Source organism: Solanum lycopersicum, chromosome 11, assembly GCF_036512215.1.
Source record: "Solanum lycopersicum chromosome 11, SLM_r2.1".
Taxonomy (NCBI): domain Eukaryota; kingdom Viridiplantae; phylum Streptophyta; class Magnoliopsida; order Solanales; family Solanaceae; genus Solanum; species Solanum lycopersicum.
This window is the reverse complement of record NC_090810.1, coordinates 14953055-14978797: the sequence shown is the minus strand read 5'-3', so window position 1 is coordinate 14978797 and position 25743 is coordinate 14953055. Positions and strand designations below refer to the sequence as shown.

Sequence of the window (25743 nt, the reverse complement as noted above, 5' to 3'; positions counted from 1 at the left end):
CTACATATTAATGCATCGAACTACATATTAATGTATTCGAGCTTCAATTATTGTATCCGATGTTTTAAATTTTTAAGGAATTGATGTAATGAAAAACTTATTAGAGATAGACTGTAATTTCATATTAAAACTATGGGATTTATGTAATGATCATACTCCCCTTTTTATTTTATGCTTTGGCCATTTTATCCTTGTTATGTGTAATATCTTTTTGAATTATATTAATTTATTTTTTAACCTAGGTATTTATTTAAAAAATTAAGTTTATTAACATTATAAATAGAATAATATTTTTATGAATTTGTTGCATCAAGTGTGTGGTATGCGTGTTTTGTCTTTTTTTACTTTCTATTAATAGTGCTTTAAAACTTTAAATTTGAATATATAGTCATTTAATACTTTCTCTATCCTAATTATTTATTTATTTTTCTTTTTTGATTGTCCTAATTATTTGTCCAATTTGAATAACCAAGAAATGATAAAATATTTTTACCTATTAAACCCTCAATTAATTATTTAAAAAATAGGTAAAATTTATTGAAAATTTTAATAGATTTATCAACTTTATAATTTATAAAGGTAAAATGTTGTATGTCAATTCAAAAGTTGACAAGTAACTAGGGAGCGAAGGAATATAAAGGGTAGAAATAAAAGTATATCAAAAAACTCTTTTGATTTCATTTATTGGACAAGTAAATCAAAATGACTATTTTTAAAATGAAGGTCAAGTAATATAAACGTGCAAAAACTTCTCAGTGCATAAATAAACAAGTTTCCATTGACATTAATGGAGTAATATATAGATTATAGTTTAAAATAATTTAGATCTAAAGTATATAATCATTAGAAAACTAATCTCAATTAAATTAATTATTTTATATTTTCTACATCAAAATATATATTTGTATAGCTATTATTATCTGTTACTTTACTTTTGTAAACACATATTTATATTTTGATTATGAGGGTATAAAAAACATTGTACTTTTTAACTTCCAAATTAGAATTATGCGTTTTTTTCTTTTCTTTTTTGTGTTTGTGTGTGTCACTATTTTGAATCCCAGAGATAACTCCATTTTGCTTCAATTCTACTCCATACACCTACTTGACCTCAAAAGGTGTTACTTTTTTTTTTTGTCTGTCTGTAGTTTCTTGATTATCTTCAATGGCTAAGTTAATAGTAGTAGTTCTTTTGTTGCGGTAGATTTTGATGCCTAAGGATGGACAAGGTTCGGCAAGTCCTTTTGTTGCAGTAGATTTTGATGAGCAACTTCAAAGAACTCAAACTAAAAACAAAGATCTCAATCCTCTTGTTTTCAACATCAAGAGTCCAAGAGACCTTGAAAATCAGACAATCTCTGTTTATGTTTATGATGACCAAAAACAGGGACATCACAAGAAATTTCTTGGTCGTGTTAAGATATCTGGTGCTTTTATCCCTTTTTCTGATTCTGAAGCTTTAGTTCAGAGATACCCACTTGATAAAAGAGGAATCTTTTCACATATTAAAGGGGATATTGCTTTAAGAATCTATGCTGTTCTTGCTGGTGGTGGTGGTGGTGTTGCTGATGTCATTCCGACGCCGGTGTTGGTGGAAACTGAGAAGCAGAATGTGAATAATGGTGAAGATAGAGCAACCCCTTTTACTCCATTTCAAGAAACTAGCACCAACAACTTTGAAGAACAGTACATGAAGGAGACTGAAATCAAGAAGAAGAAAGAACCAGAGGTAAGAACTTTTCATTCTATTCCAGTGCCGGTGCCGGCGTCTGGCCAAGGGCTGATTTTGCATAGGCAGGTGGACCAATGGCTAGCAATGTAAAGCAGATGCAAATGGGTGATGGGTCCAAGGCCTGAATCGCGGTTAGTGGAAACAAGGCCACCTTTGGCTGCAAGAATGGGGTATTGGGGTAAAGATAAAACTGCTTCTGATTTGGTGGACCAAATGCATTTTTTGAATATTAATGTTGTCAAAGCTAGGGATCTTCCAGTTATGGATATATCAGGGAGTCTTGATCCTTATGTTGAGGTGAAACTTGGTAATTACGAACGTGTTACAAGGCATTTTGAAAAGAATCAATACCCTGTATGGAACAGTGCTTTTGCCTTCTCTAAAGAAAGACTGCAGTCTAATTTGATTGAAGTCACTGTAAAAGATAAGGATTTAGGGAAAGATGATATTGTTGGTAAAGTTATGTTTGATATTGATGAAGTCCCTCTTCTTGTTCCACCAGATAGTACTTTAGCTCCGCAATGGTATAGGTTGATCAATAAGAAAGGAGAGAAGATTCCACGAGGTGAAATCATGCTTGCTGTGTGGATGGGAACTCGAGCTGATGAGGCTTTTCCTGAGGCTTCGCATTCTGATGCTCATATGGCTAGTCAACAGAATTTGGTTAATGCGCGATCCAAAGTATATTTCTCACCTAAATTGTATTATCTAAGAGTTCATGTTATTGAATCTCAGGATCTTCTGCCATCAGATAGAAGCCGGATGCCCGAGGCTTATGCCAAGTTACAGCTTGGGCACCAGGCAAGGACTACCAAGCCCTCACCGATGAGACACATTAATCCGGTGTGGAATGAGGAGCTAATGTTTGTTGTATCTGAGCCATTTGAGGAGTATTTGATAATAGATGTCGTGGATAGAGTTGGACCGGGAAAAGATGAATTGATTGGCAGGGCTATGATATCACTTAAAAATATTCCAACCAGAGTCGATAACTCTAAGCTAATAGATGCTATATGGTTCAATCTTCTCAAGCCTTCTCATGCAGCAGATGATGACGAGAAGAAGAAAGAAGTGAAGTTCTCTAGCAAGATTCATCTTAGAGTTTGGATAGATGCTGGTTACCATGTTCTTGATGAGTCCACACATTTTAGCAGTGATCTTCAACCATCATCAAAGTTCTTGAGAAAGCCGAGTATTGGACTTTTTGAATTAGGTATTCTCAGTGCCAAGAATCTGATGCCAATGAAGAGTAAAGAGGATCGAATTACAGATTCATATTGTGTTGCTAAGTATGGGAATAAATGGGTTCGAACAAGAACACTCATTGACACTCTCGCTCCTCGATGGAACGAGCAGTTCTCTTGGGAAGTGTTTGATCCGTGTACTGTTGTCACCATTGGGGTCTTTGACAATTGTCACATCAATGGCAAAGATGAAGCTAGAGATCAGAGAAATGGTAAGGTGAGAATTCAGAGAATTGGTAAGGTGAGAATTAGGTTATCGACTTTGGAAACTGATCAGATCTATACAGATTTTTATCCATTGCTGGTTCTTACACCCTCTGGTTTAAGGAAACATGGTGAGCTTCATTTGACCATAAGGTTCAAGTGTACTGCTTGGGTAAATATGGTAGCACAATATGGGAGGCCATTGCTCCCGAAAATGCATCATGTGCATCCCATTCCCGTTAGGCGTATTGATTGGTTGCGCCACCAGGCAGTGCAGATAGTAGCTGCAAGGCTGGCCAGGGCTGAGCCACCTCTTAGAAAGGAGGTTGTTGAGTATATGCTGGATGTGGATTACCAGATGTTCAGTCTCAGAAGAAGCAAAGCTAATTTCTTTCGCATAACGGGACTGCTTTCTGGGATTTCTGCAGTTCATGGATGGTTTTATGGGATTTGCAATTGGCGAAACCCTTTGACGACTATCCTTGTCCATGTGCTCTTCGTGATATTGATTTGCTATCCAGAACTCATTTTACCAACAATTTTCCTCTACCTGTTTGTAATTGGCTTGTGGAACTACAGGATTAGACCTAGAGCTCCACTGCACTTGGATGCTCGCCTTTCGCAAGCTGAAAATGCTCACCCAGATGAACTGGATGAAGAATTTGATACATTCCCTACTTCTCGGCAAACAGACGTCATAAGAATGAGGTATGATCGACTGAGGAGTTTGGTGGGGAGGGTGCAAACTGTAGTTGGAGATTTGGCAATACAAGGTGAAAGGGCTCTTTCCATACTAAGCTGGCGGGATCCAAGGGCTACTGCTATATTTATAATCCTTGCATTGATCTGGGCTGTGTTTCTATATGTTACTCCATTCAAAGTAGTTGCAGTGCTCATAGGACTTCACTGGCTGCGCCATCCACGATTCAGGAGCAAGCTGCCATCAGTACCTGTTAACTTCTTCAAGAGGTTACCATCTAAGTCTGATATGCTTTTGTAAGTTGCTGGTAAATTTTCACCTTATCCATTGTATTCAAGTTGTAAATAGAGAGATGGGTTCAGTGAATAAGTGGGGTATAAAAGGCTGCTACACAAGACACAAATGGAAGAGCAGTTTCCCTTGTTCCCCCCTAATCCCTACTTGCATAATTAACAAGTCTTTGTTTATTTTCTTGGTTGATATTGTAATCATCCTATGAGGTTGTAGAGTATAGTTGTTTGTATCTGTTTAGATGTAAAAAGTATTGTAAATTCAAAGTTAATTAGGATTGTGTACCCATCTTAAATTCTCAAATTACGTTCACTGCCAGACTCATTTTTTCTGGTTACAAGAGAAATTACTATTACTGCCAAGTGTGTATAGCACATGGTTGACACAAAATCCATCACATTACTGTGATAAAAACAAACCACAATGTCAAACTCTTGCAAGAGCGCATCTGCCCTCAACTTTGTGACTAAGAGAAAAAAAAATTGAAGATACAAAATTGAGTTACTTGGATGACAAACTCCTTGATCCAAGATTAAAAAATAGAGCTACTATTGTGAACAAGCTCAATAATATTCCACTAAGTAGAGCTATATCAACAAGACTCCAAGCGCTCCGGTGACTTAAATCCTGTATCGGCTTCTCCTTAGACTCCGAACTAGTTAAGTCCATCTTTTTGGAAGACTGATTCTTACGGTTCCTCAGAAACCATCCAATTAAGTTTCTGCTGCTATGATTATCTAGATTAGGGTCATTCTTTAGCAGTGTTGTTGCTTCCACAGTTGGACTTTGATTGCAGCAATCAGATGTTGCAGAGCAAGGTTCTTGCTCTTTTGAACAGGCACAAGCTTCTTCTGAAAGGGCGCATGGGGAGCACCTTTCATCAAAACTCCTGTGTGAGGGGACATCCTTGTCATTTTGGCAGAGGATCTCAATCACTTCTCCAAAGACTGACCATCTACCTACGGATGTTATTTTCACCATAGCGGAGGAACCCAGCATGCTTTCTGGACCAATCACGAGGACCTGAATGTATCCCTTAGTGTGTCCAACCTAAACCATTGGGGGAAAACAGAGTTACTCATGGGGATGAAGATATTTGCATCTAACATGCAACATCAAGCGATGGTCATTCAGGAAATGAAATGCATATAGGAATTTGAACAATATTGAATTTTTTTGTAGGGAAATTTACTTGCTTGTCACACACAGATGGAAGTAAGAGTAGGAGATTTGAGGCATGTGTATGATCAGAGTTGTCTTTGCTGGTTGATCTTATAAAGACTAATTTGTGTTTCATAATTAAACTTTCACCAATTATTATACTTTAAAATAAATGAATTTACTTAGAATATAGGAAACCCATCATGTTCCCGCAAAAAAACTGCACCTAGGTAGTTAAAGCTTTAGAAGTGTTGAAAAGCAATTATGAAACAATAGCAGTTATCCAGATATCTGGCTTTCTATCATGCTTACCAAATGAACCCCATCTGAAGCTACGTCTGTAATCCATATCCTCTCTACTTTTCCTTCCACTCCAGTATATGGAGTAAAGGACTCGAATACAGCAGTTAATTCACGACTACGTTGCTTCACCACATTACTAGGAACCTTCTTCATCCTTGCAGCAGGAGTGCCTGACATCGATTTGTGAAAAACAGAAGTACCAATTTAATCAATTAAGCTGGTTTGTGCATATAACCTTATAGTTCCAAATTAGTGCATATAACCTTATAGTAAGCAATGAGAAATTTGAAAGCCATGCATCACAGAATGTACCACTAAAGAAAGCTTCACATCCCTCACTTGCAGATGCAATAACTAGAGCTTTTTGCTATAGTTCTTTTCAGAGTGGATCAAGAGACACGGGAAATCTTTTTTCCTTTATTTTCCAGAATGGTATATCTAGACATATAACAATTGAAAACTGAAAAACAGTATACCAGGCCTAGGATAGAACTGTGATATATGAACTTGAGCAAGCTTGTAGTCCTTAATAAGGTCAACTGTCTGAGCAAAATCTTCATCAGTTTCACCTGCAATGCAAGGACAGATCATCATGCTTGGTGCAAGGTCTTTCCAGAAGCAGAATTGATCAGAATAATTCTTGGTCCAAGCCTTAACTCTTGATGATTTGGCAAAATCATAATAAAATCAAAATATTGTAGAATATTTCAGACCGGAAGTCTAAAAGAGCGTCTCTAACACAAATGAGCGGTAAAGCAACTGCCAATTTTGATAATTTAGAATATGTGACAGTAGAATATGAGCAAAAAACAAACAACTGGAATAATTCACCCTTTTTACAGTAGTTATGAGGATTATAAATCAACCTTTTTTTATAAAAGAAGAAAGAAAACTGTTCCATTTCTTTGTCCAGAAAAAAATCCTATTCTAAAACCATGCTTCAGTTTAATTGATTCCAAGGGGGAGGGGACTTCTTAGAGTGGAAGACTAAGCTTCTAATCTATGTTGCTCGGACTAAAATGTGGGCGAGTGTGTGTTGGATCCTCCAATATCAATTTTTTGGATGCTCGCCACGGGTACGACAACATTTTTGGAGAGTCCAAGCAAATAGCTTCTAACTTGTGAAGACAAAAAATCAGGTCTTACATACTCACTGAAAACATCTTACTAGGCAGCAAGATGTTCAGACATACCAGGAAATCCACAAATTATATCTGTTGCAATCTGCATCCCAGGGACCAATTCCATTAATGTATCCACCACTTTCCTGAACTCACCTACAGTGTATTCACGGTTCATTGCCTGAAATTGATGAACAGAGAAAAGAGAAATTTATGATAAACTATTTGTGGCAATAACATTACTAATGACAGCGAGCATAGGGCCTATATCACAAGGGTTGTCCAAGAGCAAAAAGAAAATGTCGATTAATATTATGTAATTCAAACTTACACTCAAGACTGAATCACTACCCGACTGAACTGGCACATGAAGAAAAGAATACACACATGGATGACATAAGACATCAGCTATTTCCTTCAAGTGCTCAAGAATATAAGGAGGATTGGTCATCCCAATTCGGAGCATTGTACTTCCATTCAAAGGAAGCTGTGCAACTATAGCATTCAATAGAATAGGAAGATTAACTCCAATGTCACGACCTGCAAAATTGAGAAACACACAAGTGTTTTACATTCTTGATAGACTAGGCCTCATTTGTTTGCACTTAATGGAGGACTAGATTTGAATGGTTCATACGTTAAGTGCATAAATTTACATTCAGATTTACTTACTTATTTGGTCTAACTAAGCATTAATCATTAAGATCTTAAACAAAGAGTTAATATCATTAATAGGTACTTTTTATGAGAATACTTTCCACTACCACTCTATCCACAAACACAAGCCCCACCACCTTCCCACCAATTACCTTTGTCATCACAACCACCACTACGATCAGTCGCTACCACACTTACCACCTCCATTGCCACCGCCACCACCGTTGCCATCTCCACCATCACTATTTGCCAGTAACGCTTTCGCGGACAATCTCTACGAGCAACCACCACTAGCACCAGCGCCAATTACTTCCCTCAACCAACTTTACCACCACACAAACTATCTCCACCAACAGTAGCGAACGTTATTGTTTTATTTATTTTTTTAATCAAACAATGATTTTATTGTATTAAAGTTATATTTTTATTATATTTAATTACTTTTTTTAAAAAATTGAATAATATATTTATTATGTTTAAAAATAAATAAACTATGTACATCCAAAAGTTGAAAAACAAACCGCTTTAGTCATCTAGATTTCAGATCTAGTAAAAACATCTTAAATCATTTTGATGTCTTAATCTTAATGCAAACAAATGGAGCTCCAGCCTATTAGGCTTGTGCCCTACACTTAACACAGGACTAGCATTATTGCCAACTATTGCTTTTCTAGCATTCACAGCTAGAGAGTATTGCCAATACTATTGTGGTAACTAAATAAAGATAATATGTACGAAGTCACTCAAGAAAACTAGGAAAACTAAAAGGACGCAAGTTTAAAACATGTTTAATTTTATTTATTTTTTTGAAATTGGTAACTTAAAACATGTTCAGTTTTTTGTTTCTTAGTGCTTTATGACTGTTACTCCCTCCATTATAAAAAGAACAACATTATTTCCCTATTAGTCTGATCCAAAAAAATGAAACCTTTCTAAATCTGAAAACAACTTAACTTGAATTTCCTGTTTTTACTTTAACGATAAGCTATTATTGCCACACAAATGTTATGGCATGTTTAAGACCAGAAGTTTCAATAAGTCTTACAACCACACAAATGTTATGACAACAAGTTTCAAGAAATAAAATGTAAGAGTGCCCCCTCCCCCCCCTCTTTCCCTACCCCTATCTATTTCTTCTGAAGGTAAAATAAAACAAATACTTAAAACTTTACCATATGCCCCGGTGTCTTCACTACTCAGCCAGATCTCCCTCACACCATCAGCAATGACATTTTTGACTCGGCCCACCTACATTCAGATTCTGAATCAAAAAGCTAGAAGAAGATCAAAAAATAGATTTTCCTACTCTTATATGGAGAACTTACAAGGCTGTCAACTGTGTAACTTCCTAAATGACCACGGGCATGCTTAGTCTTGCAATAAGTACAAGCACCTAAACAACCAACATTTATTGGAAGAATCTCAACAAACTTGTTCTTTCGGACCTGTAAGATATATCAAATGGTTTAGTTAGAAAATAATTGAGAGGGACCAATATATGAGAGCTGATGTTTACTGTAATAAATCAAAGCTGATCATAAACGCAAAACGGATATTTTCTATTGTTTTATAAAGTTTTCAACTCAAATAAATAGAAAATTATTTCAAATTGCACCTTTGGAAGATCAAGTGCTGGTAATGTCTTCCGGGTTAGTAGCCGAACTTCATGACCTTTCAAAGTCTCTTCCACAACCTCAACCACACGGTCAATCTGCTGAACTCCTACTATACTAACTCCTTCCAGATCTTTCAGATTACGGCTTCCTTGAGGAACACAACCTGCTACTACCAATGGCTTTTTTGCACTTCTTCCTTTACTTATAATAGTATCCATCGCAGACTGACTAGGAGATTTGACTGTGCATCTACATCACATGAGAGTATATTAGCTGAAACCCTAAAATTAGTTAGCAAATAATACAGAAATATTCCATTTAGAAGCCTGAGCTACAGCAGACAGACTCTCACTAGCAGACCGCAAAACCTGCTAAAGCTTATAGGCAGGCATGAAAACCTCTTCTTAGACATATGCTTCAGTTTTTTGCATGATATTTGCACTAGCATAATGACCCTCGTTTTGGGAGTAAGCATAAAATTCATAAAAAACATGAATCAGGAAAGGTGGATAACAGATGGTGCATACATTTGCATTGACATGAAAACTAAAAAGAGAATGACTTAAATCAAACCCAAGACATGATTGGACCCTGTATTTGTGGAGAAACATCAACAACATGATCATTTTTTTAGAAGGTAACGATTTGTATTTCTATTTCCAAAAAATCAAAACCTGCCACAACATGTTGCAGATTCCTAATTACAGATTAAAGAGAGTATATCAGAAGATTTTCAATCCTATGACAAAAATTACAGTGATCCTGAGATATTCATAACTGATTCTAGATCTTCCATATACTCCTGTTTACACCAAAAATGAAACAACACAAGACAATTCATTTTCATCTTCTGAATAGTGTTGCTCTTGTTCTGATGACATCTAAGGTTCCTTTCTTTCCACGTTGACCACCAAATACAAGCTGGGATGATTTTCCATCTCTCCCTGAGACCAGAGATGTTGGAATAGCTGCTCCATATCTTCAGGGCTTGAGTTACTCTCCTTGGCATCACCCAATTCAATCTCTTTTTTATTGACGAAAAGGTGCCACAGCTGGTTGGTTATCCTACAGTGAAGGAACAGGTGAGTCACAGTCTCAGCCTTTTCCCCACATAGGAAACATCTAGGGCTCAATTGGATACCCCTCTTCATGAGATTTTCCTGAGTCAAAACAACATGTTTAGCTAGTAGCCAAGTAAAACAAGACACTTTATAGGGAATTTTGGCTTTCCAAATCATTTTCCAGGGCAACCCATTAATTTGGTTATTGAAAGGTTTGAACTTTTTGTAAGCCCCCTTGACACTGAATCTTCCTTGTTTGTGATCCTTCCAATTCCAGGCAGTCTTGGACGTTCTTTCCTCCTTTGAATTGTTCGAGAGTTCTGTAGAATTCTACTACTCTCTGGATCTCCCAATCATTGAAAGGTCTTCTAAAGCTCAGATTCCATCCTTGGTTTGACCAAACCCCTTTCAGTAGCCCTCTGTTGTTGGTTGAGGATGAACACATCAGGCTAAAGTGTTTTTAAGGGACCTAGTTCCAGCCAGTTATCTTCCCAAAATGAGACCTTTACACCATTTCCAATTTTGGTTTTGCAATTCCCTCTAAGTTTTGGTCATAGGTTCCTTATGGTTCTCCAAAGGCTAGTTCCATAAGTGTTGGTCACCATGCTAGTTGACCAATGATAATCCATTTCATATTTTGCCTGAATCACCTCCTTCCACAAAGCTTGTTCATTGGAGGCTAGTCTCCAGAGCCATTTCATTAATAGACATTGGTTTTAAGTCTTCAAGTTTCTCACCCCTAGACCTCCAACTTGTTTATTCCCAATCAAGGCTGCCCATTTAACCATGTGAAATTTTTTCCTCGTCGTTGCCTTCCCATAGAAAGTTCCTCTTAGAGCATCCAATCTATCAATTATTCCATCAGGGATAGAAAAAGGGACATCATACAACTAGGCATAGAATCCAAAACACTATTGATAAGTGTTAGTCTTCCCCCTAGGGAAAGATATTGGATTTATCACCCCATTCCAAGTACCTAAAGACCTGTTGTTTGCTCCAAGAGGCATCCCCAAATAAGTAGTAGGGAGGTCACCAATTCTTCCACCAAAGGGTCCTAGCCAGAGAGGATAGGTCAGGAACTACATTAACTGGATATAAAAAGGTCTTGTTCCAATTTATATGAAAACCTGATATAGCTTCAAAGAGAATAAAAATCACCCTCAGCATCCTGAGTTGTTCTTTATTGGCATCACAAAATATGAGAGTATCATTTGCGTATTGTAAATGGGTGATCTCCAGTGCACATCCCACTCTGTTTGATATTTTGAATCTCTTTAACCAAAGCTTCTCTCGAGCAGTTTTCAGCATACACTTAGCCCTTCCATTGTAATGACGAATAGAAAAGGTGATAGAGGGTCATCTTGCGTTAGGCCTCTTTGAGCAGAGAAGAAGCCTATAGGGGAGCCATTGATAAGAATTGAATATTTAACAGCTTGAATGCAGAATTTCATCCATCTTAGCCATTTTACACCAAAACCTCTTTTATCAAGATTTTCCCGCAAATGCTGCCAATTCAAGTGATCATATGCCTTCTGTTTATCCAGCTTGCAGAGAATCCCTAGAGCATTGCTTCTGGTTCTAGAATCCACACACTCGTTTGCCATGAGAATTTCATCCATTATTTGTCTACCTGTAATGAATACCAATTGTTGAGTGTCCACTAGTTTATGCATCACATTTTTGAGTCTCTTAGTAAGAAGCTTAAAAATGATCTTGTAAACACTACCAATTAGGCTGATTGGTCTGAATTCAGTAAGTTCCTTTGCACCTATCTTTTTAGGGATCAAGGCAACATAAGTTGAGTTGAAGCTTTTCTCAAAAATACATCTCTCATGGAAGTTCTTAACAACTTTTTTAATTACCTCTCCTCCAACGACTTCCCAACAGTGAGTAAAGAAAGTCATAGTGTAACCATCAGGCCCAGGTGCCTTGTCTCGACACAAAGCTTTACGCTCACCCATATCTCTTGATCCTCGAATTCCTTTTGAAGCGTAAGATTATCTTCTTCAGAAATTCTGTGTACTCCCCAGCAATTCCCTGATGGTCTCCAGGTTTCAGTTTCAATGTATAACTCCCCATAGAAATCCACTATCGCTTTGTTTATAACTTCTGGACTCTTGACAGCTTCTCCATTCACTTTTAACTCATCAATAGAATTATATCTTTTATGTGCATTGGCAGTTCTATGGAAAAATTTAGTGTTATTGTACCCTTGCTTCAACCAATTAACCCTTGACCTTTGTCTCCATGAAATTTCCTCATACTTGGCAATGTTCTCAAACTCTAGGAGAAGTTCAGTCTTTGAATGTATCTCCTCCACATTGAGAATCCTCTGGTCCTGTGTTTCCTCAAGTACAGCAAGTTGACTAAGTATACTCTGTTTTTGCAAGGCTAGATTGCCCTGAGCAGACTTGCTCCAGTCCCTTTGTTTTTTAAAATGTTTAGCTTGAAAGCTATAATAAAATCAGGTCTTCCTTCACATGTTATTGAAATCCACCACTCCTTGACCCTTTCGAAGAAACCCTCTGTGTGTAACCACCAGTTTTCAAATTTGAAATAAGATTTCACAGGCTCCCAGTTCCCAGATTGCAATAAAATCGGAGTGTGATCAGATGTTACTTTCAGTAGAACAGATTGCTTAATGTTTTTGAAGCCTACATCCCATTTATTAGACACTAGGAATCTGTCTAATCTAGCCGCAACATCATGCTTGTCCCCTTTGCTGATAGCTCCCTCCCAGACTTTCACATCCCATAGAAAGAATGCCCCCACTAGTTCCACTAGCTTCAAGTTGACAGAACTTTACTCCTCTATTAGCCCACAAATCTTTTATAATGTTACTGATATCCCCCTCAATCTTAGTTTCCTGGAAGCAAAACACATCTGCTTTCCATTCATGAATTAGATTCTTGATAACACACCTCTTGTTTGCCTGGTTAAGGCCTCTCACATTCCATGTAATTATCTTCACTGTCATTGGAAACTTGGAGTGGTAGCTTCTTGTGCCATTGCTTCTGAAGTTGCTTCCACACTCTAAGCTTTTCAATTCTTTAGACCCTTTTGTTATTGGTGTTGCTTACTGATGTTTGCCCCATTATCTTTGTTGATTTTCCTCGTACCATCAATCTTCATAAATAATGATAAACTTATCTTTACACCCCTTGATGTCCACTCAAAATTCCTTGGCCAATTTATTTATGTTCTGATCATTATCCTCAAAATCCCCCATTACCAAGGAGTCAACACTGGCCTCTTATCCCACTTTGTTCCTTGGTGACTCGAGTTTGCAACTTGTGGTGGAAGTGGAGTGTGCTTACCATTGGAGCAACCTCACTTGTCAACATCAATAACATGATTCAAGTACAAAAAAATGTGTTCACTACATCATTATTAAATGTGATCATTTTATCTCTTAAACCAATGGAGCGATGCACACCAGAGTCATCCCTTCTTATGAGCAACTTAAAAGAAGCAAGCAAATTGTTCTCTATTCTTTCTTAACGTCTCGAGAACTTGTTATTTATTGCGGTTTTCGCTTTTAAAGGCACTAGCCATTTATTTGAGTGCAAAATGGCCCAAACATCACTGAAAAAGAAAACACCGGCTGGTACATAATCAAACACACACACACACACACACACACACATATATATATATAATTCCAAAAGAAAATTTCCTGACTCCATTGATCCGCCATTCCAAAAAAAAAAAGAAAAACTTGATATTTAAATACACTATCCACATCTATTCAAATTCGTTACAAAGAGAAACCTCTGTCGCAAAGAGCAGGTTATTGTTGAGACGGTAAATAAGGAAAAAAGGCATTTCACTTGGTGAAGACGAAATAGATGCAGAGTAGCAAAGAAGCCAGAAGCCATGAGTTGTAAGCCTCTTAATAAATGTTTGTATAGCTATGCAAATGTTTCAACTAACAGATTGAAACTAAGCAAGGCTTCCTTATTTTCAGATGAAAATGAAAGACAAGTACACATACTGAAAAGAGGAAAAACATCTCACGTATTTATCATCCAGAGGTCTGCCTCATCAGGGTTATCACTCAAAGCATAACCAAATGCTGAAAGCTGACCAGCCATATATTCGGAATCACTCTGCAGAATCAGGAAATAAGACAATCATACAAATGTAAAAGGAACTTATATTTTTAGTTACAATAGCTGAGCTAAATAGATGCAGGGGCCTCTAGCCACTTAGAAATGGTCCACCTAAGTGGTCCTATATAATTTCTAGCCTATAGTTTGCTAGCTTATTGACTATGAACAAGTGAAATGATTTCTTATTTTGCTACTACCATCCACTTAAACAGCATACAGCTTTTTCCAGATACGAGCTGATCGGTATTACTCTTTTGTAGAAGGCAAAAATATTCTGTAACTATTCTTAGTAGGCGACCCCTTAAAAGTTTCTTTCTTATTTCTCAACAAAACGCCTGTTTTATAATATAAAGAATCATGAACTTTAATAGGTTCCTTAGCCTAAAATCAACACCACGTGTTGCAAATTTCTGACGCATTCTATTTGAGAAGTTTTATAATGTTTGACGCCATTTTATGTGTATACAACTTTCAAGAATTCAAACTAACTAATCTACTCAAATTAAAACTTTGTTGTGATGCTCTCTCTACCAAACAAACTTCTCAACCATACGTTAATATTTTTTTTCTGCTATCACTATTTTTTGTGGTATTTGACAAACATGATTTAGGTGTAATTTCACTAAGAAGGTGTTTGGGTTGAATTTTTAAACATAGCTTATTAGTTAAAATTTTAAAGGCATAAGTTGGGGATAACCCAATTTTTAGCTTTACGCTTATTTTTTGTACTTTTGTGGCCTAAAAGTAAGTGCTTAAAAATACCTTATATCTTTCCCAAACACTGCAAAAAGTAGAAAAAGAGCGTAAAAATAAAAACAATTAAAATAAGTCAATCTAAACACCCTCTTACATTATCAATCATGTCTAGTCAAATACCATAAGAAATGAATAAAAAGGAGTATCTTACTTCTTCAAATTCATCCTCTACAGAGGTTCTTCTTTTCATATATGTACTGTACTATCTTGGTATTGTGCTTCACTATTAAAATCACCTTACTTTATTAGTAAAAAACTGCTTATATTCTCTCCTTTTTTCAGTGTTATCGAAAGCAAAATACTCAAAACAGCTCCAAGGCTCTAGGGACTTCAAACGCAAATAATGTGTGGGTTTTAATTAGAAAACAAGCAACAGAAGAAAAATACAAATATATATGTTTTGTCCAAGAATAATAATTATATGTATGAATCACATATACATGAGCAAGAATTTCTTTTTTTAAAAAAAAAGAGAAATAACAATTGTTAAGTGTTGCCTCTTCAGAAGAGGCTCATTGACAAGAAAAAGCATGTCTTCAAATATTGGTGACAACACTAAAGTGCACATTAAGAAAGGAACTTTGCTCAACGCATTTTGAGCTTGCTTTAGGGCTTAACCATGCTTATTGATATCACTGTTTTTTAAATACATAAGTAGCACTGTTAAGCCTGCTTTTTGTAATGTACTATTAGAGAACTGTAGATTCTTTTTCAACATTCATAAAGCAGATTGTATACATAACTCCCAAGTCTTACTTGTTCAGAGTATCAAAACCCGCAATTTCCAACTAGTACCAAGCTACGCTGCAAGGTCCTATACTCCTATATTTATACCCGCAATTTCCAACTAGTACCAAGCTACGCTGCAAGGTCCTATACTCCTATATTTATACAATTCATTGTTTGGCATCTGAACTTATTTACCCTACAACTACGAGGACATCAAATTACAAAATTACACAGTGAGGACAGTATAAAGGATTTTCGAAACACTTTCGAGTCGAGATGGGGCTACACGAGGGATTTTTACCATGCTTGCGACTAGAGGAGCATTTTAGGAATTTGAGGTATAGCTTGATGTAATAAGCATGGAACAACAACTATTTGCATACACCGCACCCTCCTCAGACCCAACATATTGGACTATACTGGCTATGATGTTTTTATTGTCATTGTTGGGTTTCTTTACCCTATTGCGAGAACTACAAAATACACACTAATCCCAAGTATTTCTTTGCTTGTAAGTTTCCAACAAGTCATTCTGAGAAAGTTGAAGTTTAGATCAATAATAAGAACTACAAGGACATAGATAAGTATCAAACATCATCTTTTTATCAACAGGTGCATAATTGAGGGAACACAATTGTACCTGATTATGAGAACATCCGAATGTCTTGATGTAAATAGTCTGCAACATTCATATTCACACAAATAGATCATTATCAAACAAAAATACACAAGAGTAGCTACAAAATGCCTAACAAGAGTTCTTCGAAGGAAAAAAAATTGAATGAAAGAGAAACCTGAGTGCCAGGTATTTTAGGTGTAGGAGAGTCTTGGACTACTGTTAGCTTCGTTACACCGTTCTTTTTCCTTTGCTTTGGATTGACTCCAACGGCCGCCGGCACCGGTAACCTAAACCCTGGAGGCACTCCGGCAATGCTACCCACCAGCAAATCTTCAATGTCCTCCATTAGTTCAGTAGTGCGTGTAAGAGAGACGGATTTGTGTAGAAGACTAGAAGCTCTAGGGGTTCGGACTTTGGGGTTCCCTTTTTAGACCGAAGAAATCTGGGTTTTGTTTGCGGCTGTTGATCCAAATCTTTGGCCCAAAGAGAAACCAGCCAGAGCTGTTTGCTCAGCTTAAAAGTTGATTAAACTGATTTAAAAGCTGATTTTTTTTTATTTATTTAGATGTTTGGTAATATTTAAAATAACTTATTTTAAGTTAAAAAAAATTATTTTAAGCCAAAAGTTAAAAACTGGAGTATGGGAGTTTTTTTTTTTCAGCTAATAAGCTGTTTTAAGTTGACCACATTTTTACCTTTTTGCCCTTAATATTTTTATACAATCTCCAAATTACCCACATAACCCTAACATCTCTTTCTTCTATTTTTTCCTTTTCACGTGTGGATGATAGACAATTATTATTACTAATGAATGAAAATAAAATAAATCTTAAATTTTTCATGTGATTTATTCAAATTATATATTAATAAAATGTAAACTAAGTTGCACATATAACTTAAACAAAAATTTATATTCCTCTTATAAACAATTTGTGATGATAAAGAAATATGTGAATGATAGACAATTATTATCACCTATCGATGAAACTAAAATAAAAACTTAAATCGTTATTTAATCTATTCAAATTATATATCTTTAAAATCTATAATAAGTTTATATTCCTCTTATAAATAATTTGTGATGAGAAAGAAATATATGAATGATATCAAAATATAATTAATTATGGCTGTAAAATATAAATTAATTAACTTTTATTATGTTAACAGCTTTTAAGGGTATTTTAGACATTTTGATTTAAAAAGCTGTTTATCAGCACTTATTTGCCAAACGCATCAACAACTTTTTTTTAACTTCAGCACTTTTATCCAAACGCATAACTGCTTGTTTTAAAAATAAGTTTCAGCACTTTCAAAAGTACTTTTTTAAAGCTGCTTTTATTAAGCCCATTCAAACGGGCCCTAAGATACAAAATAAAAAGTTAATTAAAGGGACAAATATCGAAAATACTTCCGAACTTGATACAAATTATATAGTTTCGTTATCAACCAAGTGACAATCTTGAAAACATTCATCTACTTGATTAATTAAATTTAAATATACTTTTGATCTATTATATGACATAAATATATTTTTACTCATATTGCAAGATCGATAATGTACTTAAGTTTCAGTTATTTAAGTAAATGAGTATCTTTTAAGAATGTCAATAGTTCAAAAATGAAACTAATAATTCACGTCGAGTTTAGGAATATTTTTACTACTTATTTTATAGTTTATCATCAAATATCACAATAAGTGCTGACAATTAAAGCTCACTTTCACTGACCTGCCCAAATAAATCATTAAATATGGGTTGAAAGAGTGATTTAAATATGGGTAATATTTGGGTTTATACTCATATTTTACTCATTAAAATGTGATATATTATGGGTAAAATACGGGTTATATATGGATATTCCAAGTTTTCTTCAATTTTTAAAAAACCTTCTGTTGCCTAGTTTTAGAAGTGATTTTTCAAAACTCATATATGAATCCATATTAATATTTCAACTATCGACCCCCCATCTCCACCCCGCCCAAAAAAAAAAGTTTGAAATTTAATTTTTAAAAATATTTTGAACTTAAAAATTTCATTTTTCACCCCTACTCTCGACCCTCCCCCCCCCATCAACTCCCTCACCCCCACCCCCCCGACCCAGTCACCCCCATATCAGCTCCCTTACCCACCCACCCCCATATCAACTCCCTCACCCCCCCCCCCCCTTCCCCAAAAAAAGTTAAAGTTTTTTTTAGAAAAATATTTTCAACTTCAATTCATCTCTACCGTTGTCCCATTACCAGACCCCTGCCCCCGACCAAAAATATTAGGTTTGTTTTTAAAAAATATTTTTAACTTCAAATATTTATGTTTTCACCCTTCCCTAGAACACCCTCAGCCCCTATCAGCTCTCTAACCCCACCCAAACCCCAATTTTTTTTTAAAAGTTGTTTTTTACTTTTATAATAAAATAAAACTAAGTGAAACATTTTCAACAGATTTCATCTAAAAAAAATTAAAATATTTTCTCCATATTGAATTCTTAAGTAAAGAACTATTTCTTCATGAAATATGAGTAAACTAATATTTTACCCAACCCATTTATTACTCAATCCACTTTTACCCATATCAAATATGGACGGGTTGAATGATTTTTCATTTTATGTTTACCCACATTTGATCCAACCCGCCCATTTGCCACCACTAACCACAATACTCATCAAACACTTGTCCATTTCGAGTTGTAAAACCACATAATGGCTCATATTATCTCCTTAGCCTTCGAATTTCCCATAGTAACACTTGAAGCAATGCCCACTACTTCAAGTATATCATGCCATGTTCGCCAAGTAGAGTGCTCGCCTCATCATAACAATGGTCCATTAGTGAACTCTTTGTAACATTCTTTGCCACGAACTTATTGATCACATTTAAAGATCTATGTAGAATCTCTCTAGCAATACTTCATTCGATAATTTATGGTTTAGACATTTGACCCCCTTTATTTTCAATTCGTAATTAGGCCTCGTGTAGTGATTTTCCCAATAACTATCTGAAGTTACTAATCTTATCTATGAGCTACATACAACGGCTCAAACGAAAGAATATTTTCAAAAATACTATCATAAGCTCTACACACGTAGAGATGTGTGTTTTTGGTAACTCTCTTAGCCTCGTTGTTGCTTTTCTCGTTATAGAGAATGAGAATAACTTTAACTGTATTTCTTCTTAGAATATACTTAAGATGATAGTTGTTATACACAACAAAGTCTTTTAGATTCTTGTTTGATCTTTATGAGCTAAACTATCACACGATATCTACATGCCCAATAAATGCAACATTGTACTAGTGATGTTAGTACGTACAAAAATTGTTGTCTTATGATCATTCTCATCACCTATAGCAATTTTTAGCTTCAAAGTGTGCATTCAAATTTAAGATCAAGAGGAACTAAAGGGGATACTTGACTTCAAGTATGGATCATACATTGAGGTTAAAATCTATAATGGACGAAAACAACAAATTAAAGTAATTTATGAAACTATATATATATATATATATATAAAATCACTCAATCAATTGTAATTTCTAAACCACACTCTCCAACAATGGTGTCAAACAGTGATATCACTCAGATTACCCCCTCAATTAAACTATGGTCTTAAATATTAGATTTCAAACATATAATTCTTTATCAACTCATTCAGGTGTATAAATCTATCATCGAATCTATTAGTCTTAAATAGTCTCTCTCGTTCCAATTAGAAAAATTCACCTTAAGTCATTCAGATATTTGAGTATGAATTTAATAATTCGTTCATCATCATAGGTCTTATTCAAGCAATTAGATGTTGGCTGGTAACCGCGAATCCCTATTGATGACTCTTTTGTGTAATTATAACTTCTTTTTGTTAGCATAATAAATTCTATAGCATTGTAAATAAGTGTAATTATAGAGATTTTTGTAGTAATAATAGAGAATTACTAATATTGAGATAGAATAGTGAATTTGGGGGATAGCATAACAGACTAAAGGGATTTGAATGTAAATTTAGAGAGATGGGATATAAATAACATATCTTTAAGGATGTCTAATATATGTACTCTCTCTATTATATAAAGGAAATACTCACATTCAACAAAATTTTGACACTCTTAATTTTGTGAAGCAAATCAAAATGTAAACGAGTTTTTAACTTTTTTCAACCATTAAAAAGATGATCACACAAAAGGTGTAAATGTAACCAATCCATTATCCTTAATCCTTACTTTAGATTCCATGACCTTATATAACTAGTTGCAAAGAATAAAAGTAAGCAATAAAATTATGATAAAAAGAAATAAGATAAATCTTGAATTAATCGCAACACTTTCGCAAAATCTCCTATGAAAATAGTAAACTAATGCTAAAAATATCTGCTCAAAAGAATATTACAATAACCCTTGTTCTCTATTGGCAGCCTGTGACCCTTGACAAGTCATTCATGTGGTGTTCTTTTTTATAGCGATAACCCACTTATTCCAATTGAATTCAACCTTCACTTTGTTAAATTAAATTTGCATAACAGCTAGTGTCTAAAGCGATCATCATAGTAGGAGGTTGGGTTGTATATAATTGGGTTTGTAGACCTTATTAAATATCAAATCAAATCAAATCATCTGCAATCTGATTTTTAAATTATAAATCTAACTAAATCAATAAAACTCAGGGTTTTTAACCTGGGGTTTCTTCAAATTTTTTCAGATTTTTTGAATTTTTTGCCGTAAAGTATTCGTACAAACATATAATTTACTAGTACTTAAAATATTGGATAAACTACCTTATTAGACATACATCACTACTATATATATACTAATATTTTCTTAACTTTCAAACAGTTATATATATTTTCACTTTCAGTTTTTATACCATATAGTAATATATTATTTGAAGATACAATTAGATACTCACATTCCTTAAAACTAGGATTGATTAATTATCTACTTAATTAACTCTTTCACTCTAAATAAATCACTATCTCTTAATTCTCTCCTCTTATGTATCCTCCTTTCTGATTCAAGAATTTCAACGTAAAATTTTATTCCAACAATAGTTATTCTATTCTCTTCTTCTCAAGATATCATCACCATTTCCTATAAATTCTCATGAACCTAAATATTTTTTGTATTGTTCATTTATAACGAGATCAAATTAAAGTTACTGCTGCAAAAAAAACTTTCAATTCATAGTGGATCTTGATTGTTTGTCTCCGGAAGAAATGGATCTTAGATTTGATTATGTTATGCCACAACGTAAAATGATCAAAGGGAGTATTATAGAGAGTTTTTGTTTGTTGGTGTTCTTCTAAGACTTTCTTTAGTTAGTGTCATGGATGTGGTAGTACCTTTGATATAGCCCTTGAAAATGTGTATCCAATAAGTAGTCATCTTAATTAAGATTCGAGTCGTATTTTTAGTAATGTGGTATATGAACATGTATATGTATCCACCATTAAATTTTGGATACATGACTTTAAGCAACACTATGATATTAATGATATGACAGATACTCTACAATCATGATTTGTCCTAAATTCATGTGTTTCAGCTACATTTTATATTTAGATATACATAATTAAATTTATATGCTTATTATGTATTCGAGATACATGTTTTTGGATATAACGTATGAATTTGGATATACATAATTAGATGTATATGCTTACTATGTATTTGAGATACATGTTTTGGATATAACATATGCAATTGATACCTGATATACATCAAATAAATACTAGATTCATATAAAAGATACGTGATATTAATATTAGACATAAATAAATAAATACATAAAATTAATACTAGATACATATAACAAATACATGAAATTAATATTATATATATATATATATATATATATATATATATATATATATATATAAATAGATACATAAAATATTAATACTAGATACACATAACATATACATGAAATTAATGCTAGATAAATCTTCGATAAATATGAATGTACTTGTATGATATTATGTATCTAAGTGTTTAGTTTGTTGGATACATCATATATTGATCATAAATATATGTAAAAATTATACAAACCACATATTCTAACACATATTACCTTCTATCCCTACTCTTTTATAAATTTTAAAAGATTCCATATTTTTAGAAAGTTTCGGATACATAATTATGTTGTATGATACATTATATTTGGTGTAGGTTTAACAATTTTTTGCATGAAGTGAGAGATTAGAAATTGAAATATTTATTAAACCCCCCAAAGTCGCGACCGTTACTAATCCCTCAAAATACGCTTTACTTTATTTGTTTCAAACATTTAGTTTCAGTCTATATGAAACACAAAGAATTAGAATTGTTTATCTCTGTTCCTCCCAAAAATGTTTCAGAAACGTGGTTCATAATTTTCTTTAAAGGCGATTTTGTGAAGATTCGTTATGAATATTTCAATTTTGTTAAGACATTCAGGAATAGGGGAGAGCGAGGTTAGATATGAGCAATACAAAAGTGATGGGATAGCGATTGAGAAAAATATTTCATATGTGAATCTTATTTCAGCCACTGCAATTGAATTGAATATTGATGAATTGACAAAAATGTTATCATCCTATATATTGTAGAAGGTAATTCATCTCCGATGATAATTAGGAATGATATGAGAGTGAAGTTGTACGTAGAAATAAACCTGATGCATTAGCCAACACCTATGATGTTCCAATGGAACCATTGCCGGACAAAAGTGATTGAACAGTTCCGAAAAGTGTTTTGGAAGAAGTTGTCTTGCCACCTAGATACAAAAAAAAAATGCTTAGTAGACCAAGGAAAAAAGCGAAAAAATGCAGATGAAAAGATTATCGCAAACACAAATTGTTGTGGACAATTGGATAAGAAGGTCACAATAAAAAAACATGTACTTTCTTTCAAAAAGATTCTTGATGATTCTGTTTCCGGAGTATCATGGATATTTCATGTTTAATAATTCTCAAAGTGTAGCATTTTACAACTGTTACACAGAGATTCTGTTACAATAAATTGAATTGAAACGTTTATCAATGTGTTCTATAATTTTTTTTTGTTAAACTCTGTCAAAAGTTAATTTTATGTTTATGTATGTGATACTTTAATTTTTAAAACTTTTGCATCCAAAATTTAATTAGTGTTAATTGCTAAGATTTTTACCCAAAGGTATAAGAAAAAATATGTAAAATTTACTAATAGTATTGAGTTTAGCTATAGTATCACATGTTTAGATACTTACTAAAGTTTCATATTAGGACAATTTTTTGTGTGTAATATGTATATACTTCTTCTTGATAAATCATATTACATAATATATTAATTGTTGTGATTTGTACAAAATATATTTAATTTTAAGAAATAACTGGCGTATATCAAGTGTAAAATATAGTATCACAATTTGTGATACAAACAAGTTTAGTATTTGGTAATTATTTTTGTATCATGTACATAATAATTATTTACAAAATTCTAATGATATGTATCAAAATTATGATATACATTATTGTGATATTTTTTAGTGACAAAATTTCATTAATATAATTATTATCATAGATATCTGATACAATAATGTCATTATTATCACACTTATCAGATATATAATTCTCTGAATTCCTAACTGAACTAAACACAAAATCAAAAAGCGAAAATAAACAATTTTAAACCTCAAAACTCTTCCAAATTCAAAAATATATTATTGTAAGGGCAATAAATACTCCAAAATACTATTTGATCTCCAAAAAACAAATAAGCATCAATAAATGTCTGTGAACAGAAACATAAAAAAATAACTAGCCTACATTAACAAGTTCATCTTCAGCTGCTGATTTTAAGACATTCTTTAGTCTTGGAGGGTCATCATTGTCACTAACATATCTAACATTGGCCTTGTTGAGACCATACTTCCATAACAGCGTTGCATATCTTTTCGAAGATAGTCACTTTCAAACTATTATCTGACAAGTTGATTAGTCACTCAAAAACTCCGCAAATGCAGTTGACATTCCGCAATCACTACAAAAACAAGGAAGATTAATTATAAGAATGAATTAAATACAAAAAAAATAGAAAAAGAATGATACAATATTGACAAACTATCACTTTTTTGTTGTATGATGTCTTGAGCAAACTCCACATCAAACAAATGTTGTGGATCCAAAAGTTCTTCGAATTTTTTGTCTTTATATGCGTCCAATACTGCCCGATTAGTTCTTTCTGTCTTTTCAAAGAACCCACTATCATAAATAATTTGATACCCTCATCCCCTATTGACAACGCTAAATCTCACATATTTGAAGTGTAAGTAGAGCCAAACTTAAGGGAGTGTTTTGAAATCTGTTTAACTAACATAATTCATATTCTGCAATTGAAAAAATGATGTTGATACTTAATATAAATAACAAACTTTAATATGATACATAAAAATGTAAAATTGTACTTGATATATGATTCTAACTACAGAGTTTAAATCAGTCAATTGATACTTTATAGAAATAATAAGCTTTAATATGATACATAAAAATATAAAACTGTACTTGATACATAGTATTAACTACAGAGTATAATCAGTCAAAGTGATACTTAGTAGAAACAATAAGCTTTAACATTATACATAAAAATGTATAATTGTACTTGATAAATAATTGTAACTACAAATTATAAATCAGTCAAATTGATACTGTTCTGAAACATACATGTAATCCTCTAATTTGAACTTTAAACTTTCATACACTTTTGACAACAGAAAAATGACCAAATATGCTTTATCCGGTGAAATAAATAAATGATACAGAAAACCAACATTTTATAAATTAATGATAAATATCAACTGTTATAACTTATTTTTCTTCATTTTAACTTCTTGATACATTAGTTGTAAGAAATAATCAAAATGTATCAAAAATTAGGTTCTGTGTATCAAATGAAGAATTTGATCAATATACCTAATAATTTTTAATTAACAATAGTGTTTCTACTATTACACAAAACTCATTACACGTGAGTACAAAAAATTACAAAAATAAATAAAAATAAATACATACCGATGATAGTGCAGGTCTGGATGTGGTAATGACAACCTTTCTACCCCTCTTCTTGGGTGTTTTTGCATGTGCCTCTTTTTTTATTTTTGACTTCTTCAAACTTTGCTTAGCCATTGTTAGAATATGCAAGCTCTTAGACCCGTTATTTGCCAATTTAGGATCTTCACAAATAGAGTTTTGATTAGTATTGGATGTAACTATTTCGATAATTCCAATACTAAATGACCGATGATTCATGAAGTATTAGAAATAATAAAAGAACGAAAAAAAATTGAAGATGAAGATATTACCTATTTCAAACTCTGAAATTGGTTGAATGGAGAATACAACAGAGAGAGCACAAGTTTGAAATTCAAAACTGGGAAGATGAAACGGTTGAAAATATGGTGGAAAAAATTTGGGAGTGAAAATCGTGGGTTTGGTTGTTGA

At 33.7% G+C, this 25743-nt stretch overlaps 3 protein-coding genes across 5 annotated transcripts; 2 read left to right on the top strand and 1 right to left on the bottom strand.

Moving 5' to 3' along the window:
- The first annotated feature begins 1210 nt into the window (after positions 1 to 1210).
- On the top strand, positions 1211 to 1909 carry LOC109118975 (multiple C2 domain and transmembrane region protein 6-like). Its single transcript, XM_026028231.2, has one exon. It carries the CDS (start codon positions 1211 to 1213, stop codon positions 1820 to 1822), a length of 612 nt encoding a protein of 203 aa, XP_025884016.2. The 3' UTR covers positions 1823 to 1909.
- Positions 1841 to 4459, top strand: LOC101261289 (multiple C2 domain and transmembrane region protein 6-like). Its single transcript, XM_019211023.3, has one exon. It carries the CDS (start codon positions 1841 to 1843, stop codon positions 4178 to 4180), a length of 2340 nt encoding a protein of 779 aa, XP_019066568.1. The 3' UTR covers positions 4181 to 4459.
- Positions 4460 to 4600: 141 nt separating this feature from the next.
- On the bottom strand, positions 4601 to 16838 carry LOC101256832 (uncharacterized). Of its 3 annotated transcripts, none has more exons than XM_004250381.5 (11): positions 16482 to 16838; positions 16328 to 16366; positions 14108 to 14199; positions 9029 to 9278; positions 8739 to 8858; positions 8586 to 8661; positions 7088 to 7296; positions 6829 to 6937; positions 6112 to 6204; positions 5645 to 5805; positions 4601 to 5221 (listed from the first exon to the last, which is right to left on the bottom strand). In XM_004250381.5, the coding sequence occupies exons 1-11, from the start codon at positions 16650 to 16652 to the stop codon at positions 4673 to 4675; spliced, it is 1869 nt and encodes a 622-aa protein (XP_004250429.1). In that variant the 5' UTR covers positions 16653 to 16838; the 3' UTR covers positions 4601 to 4672. The 3 variants fall into 3 exon arrangements, with proteins under 3 accessions (XP_004250429.1, XP_025884015.1, XP_025884014.1); XM_026028230.2 differs by having other exon boundaries at positions 14085 to 14199; positions 16482 to 16788; XM_026028229.2 differs by lacking the exons at positions 16328 to 16366; positions 16482 to 16838 and having other exon boundaries at positions 9029 to 9270.
- Positions 16839 to 25743: the final 8905 nt, after the last annotated feature.

Bases quoted from the DNA above. Each gene is read 5' to 3' on its own strand.
- LOC109118975 (XM_026028231.2), top strand. From the start codon at position 1,211: ATGCCTAAGGATGGACAAGGTTCGGCAAGTCCTTTTGTTGCAGTAGAT.
- LOC101261289 (XM_019211023.3), top strand. From the start codon at position 1,841: ATGGGTCCAAGGCCTGAATCGCGGTTAGTGGAAACAAGGCCACCTTTG.
- LOC101256832 (XM_004250381.5), bottom strand. From the start codon at position 16,652: ATGGAGGACATTGAAGATTTGCTGGTGGGTAGCATTGCCGGAGTGCCT. The intron at 14,200-16,327 runs GTACAATTGTGT...CTGATTCTGCAG, and splicing joins TCGGATGTTCTCATAATCAG to AGTGATTCCGAATATATGGC. The intron at 9,279-14,107 runs GTGAGATGTTTT...CATGTGATGTAG, and splicing joins GACCTCTGGATGATAAATAC to ATGCACAGTCAAATCTCCTA.